Source organism: Nyctereutes procyonoides, unplaced genomic scaffold, assembly GCF_905146905.1.
Source record: "Nyctereutes procyonoides isolate TBG_1078 unplaced genomic scaffold, NYPRO_anot_genome, whole genome shotgun sequence".
In the NCBI taxonomy this organism is placed as follows: Eukaryota; Metazoa; Chordata; class Mammalia; order Carnivora; family Canidae; genus Nyctereutes; species Nyctereutes procyonoides.
In genome coordinates, this window is record NW_026575135.1 from 48,472,307 (window position 1) to 48,478,231 (window position 5,925).

Genomic DNA, 5,925 nt, shown 5'->3' on the forward strand with positions numbered 1-5,925 from the left:
GCCTTTGGTGTATTCTGTGTTTGTGTGTGAAAAACTTGTGGTTTTTTTCTGCGTGATAATTGTTTTGTCTGTGGAAATAAGATGATTGGGGGGGAAGTGGTATTATAATATGAACTGTTCAGCTTGGAGAAGGTAAGTAATCAATATTGAAATTATAATTAATGTTCTAAAGTGCTGCATTGTGCAACAAGGATGATATGTTTTTCTGGAATGTTTGGGAAAACTTAAATGTTTTCAGAGTTCTGTTCATGGTATTGCTTTTAATGAAGATTAGAACGTGGACATAGGTAGCACTGACCTTTATCTCAGACATTTGTCCTACTTAGTGTCCTACCTTTGCAGATGGTATATCTAGGACAGTATAGCACTATTTCCTTCCTCATCCTTTATGTAGGGTTCTTGTGTATTTTAGAATTCATTGCTACTTGAAGGCTAAAATCAGTTTCAGAGTTAGCAAATTTATTACTTGAGTTTCAGTTTTTGTTACTAAATAAAAATTGTGTGAAATGAACTAGTCATGAGCCTTTTATTATAAAGAAATGGACATTAATAGGGTATTGTCTCATATGTTGAGCCTTCTTGAAAAAGATGTTTATGAAAGACAAGTCACAGATCTTTCTGGCTTAAACTCTGAAGCTTGTTAGGATGCTAAGGCAGTAGCAGATAGTCTTGCGGGGTGATAGGAATTCAGTCAATCCAGGAGTTAAAGATTAGGATTTATAGGAGCACCTAGGTAGCTCAGTCGGTTAAGCATCTGACTCTTGATCTCAGCTCAGGCCTTGATCTCAGGTTCAAGCCCCTCAGTGAGTGCCACTCTGGGAGTGGAGACTACTTTAAGGAAGTACAATATATTCCCAAAGCAGTCTACAAACTTGCATGTGACACAAGCAGTGAAGCCCTAAAAATGGGAGAAGATTATAGAGGAGATCCATTAAAGGATGCAGATAAGAGTTTGGGTTGACAGAGAACATGACAGGTATGCTTAACGGTAGATTGGATTAAAAATCCAGAAACCAGGGGGCTATGACATTTTATTTAAGAACAGAGGATGGGCTTTGAGAAAAATTATTGTGGATGAAAATTGGGAAGTGGGGTTACTTCCTGAATATAAGAGAAGTAAAGAGAATTGGGAAAATAGTGTTGATAAGGGGGATAAGGGAATTTGAGAAAGCAAATGCTTTTTAAGATAGAAACAGAAGTGATTTTAGTTAGAAATGTTGAGTTGAAGCAGATGGTAGGGCACCTAAAGGGAATAGTCCTTTGGGTGCATGGAAAAATGAGACCAGAATGCACATAAGAAGTAAAGGTGGAGATCTAAGAACTATTCCAGTAGAGATCAAAGTTGAAACCTCAAAACGTAGACCTTATTTTAAGTAAGTATTAATGAGGAAGCAGAGGACAAGCAAGAACACTGCAACTTGTAAAAGGAAAAAGAGCAGTCTTCTCAGAAGCTCAGAGAGTTAAGCATCCAACTCTTGATTTCAGCCCAGGTCTTAATCCCAGGGACATGAATTGGGCTCCATGCTAGGTGTTGAGCCTACTTTAAAAATAGGAGAAAGGGGTAAAAAAAAACAGGATCGTGTAGTGTAATGAGAGGAAAGGAAAATACTTTTAAAACTTGATAGTGTTCTCATTCTGCAAAGTGAGTTGGATATGACCAGATGGATGCCACAGATAATTTTAAAGTATATTTTGAGGACTTAGTGGTTGATAGATGTCTACACACTAAGCAAAATAGCTCTTGTTTCTCAAATGTATTGTCTTCCAGTTGAGTTTAAGGGTGATTTGGGATAGAGGAACTACTATGCTAGAGGAGCTAGCTATGCTCCTGTTCTTTTCTTTTGGAGTGTGAGGAAACCCAAGAAAAAATTACCGGGTAATACCTCTTTTAAACTGTTTGACTTGGATGCCTGGGTGGCTCAGCAGTTTAAGTGCCTGCCTTCAGCTCAGGGCCTGATCCCAGGGTCCTGGGATTGAGTCCCACGTCAGGCTCCCTGCATGGAGCCTGCTTCTCCCTCTGCCTGTGTCTCTGCCTCTCTCTCTCTCTGTGCCTCCCCTGAATAAATAAATAAAATCTAAAAACAAAAACAACTGTTTGATTTTATTCCCAATGACAAAGATTTCATCCCCTGATGTCTCCCTTCAGCTAGCTTTTATTATGTGTGATGATGAGTAGAAAGTTTCTGATCTCTTATCTTTCTACTGAACTTCAGACATGAAAGTGCCTAAGAAATTGTAATATGAGTGAACTTAATGCATTTTTCTGTGTATTTACAGATGGGGCATGAGTGGGTTTGGTTCGATTCGGAGCCAGATTATCCCAATGACTCTGAGCTGAGCAACGACTGCAGGTCCCTCTTCAGTTCATGGGATTCCAGTCTGGATCTTGATGTGGGCAGCTGGAGAGAAACTGAGGAGCCAGGGGCTGAGGAACTAGAGGAAAGCAGCCCAGGGAGAGAACCTAGTGAGCTGCTTGTGGGGGACGGAGGCAGTGAGGAATCTCAGGAAGAGGCAGAGCAAGTCAGCCGCCAGAATCTCCTCCATTTTCTCTCTGAGGTAATGGGAAGCCATTATTTCCAAAGTTGAGTCTCAGGGATCCCTGGGTGGCTCAGCGGTTTAGCCTTCGGTCCAGGGCATGGTCCTGGAGTCCCGGGATCAAGTCCTGCATTGGGCTCCCTCTGCCTGTGTCTCTGCCTCTCTCTGTGTCTCTCATGAATAAATAAATAAAATCTTAAAAAAAAAAAAAAAAGAGTCTCAACTTTCTAAGAGAGTGCTTGCCCATACATATTTCTACTACTATTAATATTGTTTACTAAAATGCAAGCTCCACAGTGGCAGAAACTAATTGCTATGTCTGTAGCAAGCACTTGGTGCTAATAATACAAAATATGTGCTGAATATGTACTTTTTGACCAAGTGTTCTAAGATCTCAGTCTAAATTAAGAGCCCCCCCAAAAAATAAATAAATAAAAATAAAAATAAATAAATAAATTAAGAGCCCAGGGTCGTAGGAAGTAGAGTTTCCATATGCAGGACTGCCTTATGAATATCTTTTGTTTTTGTTTTTGTTTTGCCTTATGAATATCTGTTGCAATTCATTTTTTGGAGTCCTGGGAGGTGATACCCACACTCTTTGAAGGTTTTAACATTATGACTTCAAGACATTATTTTACAGTGTCCTTATTACACTGATTTTAGGGTTGAGGGCCAGAAATAAACCGAGTTGGACAGAGTTTATATTTATGTGGCAGCTTCACACATCAGGAGAACCTAGGTCAAGATCAGCAAGAATCCATTTTAACATGTTGTTGCTTCTTTCTGCATTGCCTGTGGCAGACAAAATTTTCAGTAGTTTTCTACATACCCACTCCCAGTTGATCAAAGTTGACGTGTGACATGAAAAATTGGAACTCAAGCTCTCTGAAGAGGCAAGAACCATATCTATTACCATTAGGTTCCTAATAAGTGGTTCAGTGTCTGGGTATCTGAGTTACTTTATACATTTTAAATGGTAGAATGAATGAGTAATCTGTTTGCATCTCAAACTGGGTCACTGTAATCATGTAACATTATTGATATGTAGGTAATGGTTTCCACTAGTGTTTGTATGCATACTATGATTGCAGGTAGCTTATTTAATGGAGCCATTGTGCATTAGCAGCAAAGAATCAAATGAAGGTCGCTGCGTTTCATCTGGTACCAGACAACAAGAGGAAAGAGAAATGGAAGCTACTGAAGGAGAAGAGCCATGCAGAGAGCCTGAACAGCTTTCAGCTAGGCTAGACCCCATGGTAGCTGAGAAGCCATTGGGAAAAAATGGAAGGCCAGAGGTGGCTCCAGCTCCCTCAGATGTTTGTGTAATTCAGCGACTATCCACAGAGAGTGAAGAGGTAAGTGAGTAACTTAAACTAGCTGGCTGATTGGTCCTCTGCCCAGGGAGGCAGAACATAGTAGTTAGGGCACATAAGCTAACTCCAGAGAGTTTAGCTGCCTGGGTCCAAATCTGGGTTTTACTGCTTAACTGTGTGACCTTAAGTATGTCAGTAAACATCTTAGAACCTCGTTTTTTTTCTGCTGTAAATGGAATAGTGGTGCTCTCTCTACCTTAGGTTTGCTATGAAGTTGAAGTGAGACATTTCATGTAAAGAAAGCATTTTGCTTACTGCCTGGCTCACAGTGAGCAATCAATAAAATTTAGAATGCCATTATGATGAATATTTTCTGTAATTCCAGGGCCACAGGTCAGATGGTCATCCATCTAGAAATGAGTATATTATTTTAAAAAAAGAGAGAAGGAAAAAAAAATGAGTATATTACTCTTTTTTTCTTGATATACAGAATCTCCGTTCTCTAGCCAAATTGTTACCAAGAATTCATTGACTATGGTGTAGTTAAGTCACCTTTCTCTAATCTCTTTTATAGCTTTATATAATTGACTCCACGTTAGGGTCAGCCTTCATTTACCCCATGTAAAATTACCTTGCAGATAGTAAGTCTCTTTCTAAACTTTTCTTTGTTACTTGGCATTCCAAGGGGGAGGTTCAGCAAGAATCCAAAGAGGAAGACCAGGGTGAAGGATATGTGTCAGAAATGGAAGACCAGCCCTCTTCAACAGAGTGTGATGATGGCTTCAGCATTCAGGAGACTCCTCTGGTGGATATCCTTTTCAGCCGTGCTACCTCTTCAACGTTGTAAGTATGGATTTCTATCCAGGGTTGTTAAGATTCAAATTTTTACTTCTATTTATGCCTATTTGAATTCATTACCATGAACATGGATTAATTTGTAAGTTAAAAAAAGGAAATTAAAATTTGAAAACACTAGAAATATAATTAAATGTAATTTTATTGTATAAATAGAAGTCTCTGTTTTCCTCTTATAAAAGAAATCTGTCTCAGGTTCCTGACTGGCTCAGTCAGTAGTATGTGAATCTTGATCTTGGGGTTATAAGTTCAAGCTCCATGTTAAGCATAGAGCCTACTTTATTTATATATTTTTTGAAATATTTTATTTATTTATTCATAAGAGACACAGGCAGAGGAAGAATCAGACTCCATGCAGGGATCCCCATGTGGGACTCGATCCCAGGACTCCGGAATCATGCCCCAAGCTGAAGGCAGACGCCTAACCTCTGAGCCACTCAGGCATCCCTAGAGCCTACTTTTTTAAAAAAGTCTGTTTCGGGATCCCTGGGTGGCTCAGGGGTTTGGCGCCTGCCTTTGGCCCAGGGCGGGATCCTGGAGTCCCGGGATCGAGTCCCAGGATCGAGTCCTGGGTAGGGCTCCCTGCATGGAGCCTGCTCCTCCCTCTGCCTGTGTCTCTGCCTCTCTCTCTTTCTCTCTCTCTCTCTCTTTCTATGTCTATCATGAATAAATAAATAAAATCTTTAAAAAAAAAGTCTGTTTCGTCCACATTGAAAATCTCTGTCATAAATAAACTTTATCTTTATTTTTACTTATTTATTTATTATTTTAGATTTTAATTTATTTGAGAGAGAGCGTGAGTGCACGCTGTGCATGCACAAACAAGGAGCAGCAGGAAGAGGGCAGGAGCAACAAGTAGAGGAAGAAGAAGGCACTCCTCTGAGCAGGGAGCTCAACATGCGGCTCTACCTCAGGACCCTGAGATCTTGACCTGAACCGAAGGCAAACACTTAACTGAGTCACCCAGGCACCCCTCCCTTTTTTTAAAGATTTATTTATTTATTTGAGAGTGTTTGCATGCAAGGCCAGGAGGGGCAAAGGGAGAGAGAGAAACCTTAGCAGAGTGTGCTCAGCACAAAGCCTAACATGGGGCTGGGTCTCCCAACCCTGAGATGACAACCAGAGCCAAAACCAAGTGTTGCATGCTTAACCCACTGTGCCACCCAGGTGCCCCAGTAACCTTTCTCTTTAATTACTATATTTATTCAGAAAATATTGCTCA

The 5,925-nt window shown here is 40.3% G+C and overlaps 1 protein-coding gene across 1 annotated transcript; it reads left to right on the plus strand.

Moving 5' to 3' along the window:
* The first annotated feature begins 2,277 nt into the window (after positions 1-2,277).
* On the plus strand, positions 2,278-5,605 carry LOC129494610 (bromodomain-containing protein 8-like). Its single transcript, XM_055301515.1, has 4 exons — positions 2,278-2,556; positions 3,627-3,890; positions 4,534-4,691; positions 5,476-5,605. The coding sequence occupies exons 1-4, from the start codon at positions 2,278-2,280 to the stop codon at positions 5,480-5,482; spliced, it is 708 nt and encodes a 235-aa protein (XP_055157490.1). The 3' UTR covers positions 5,483-5,605.
* The last annotated feature ends 320 nt before the right edge of the window (positions 5,606-5,925 follow it).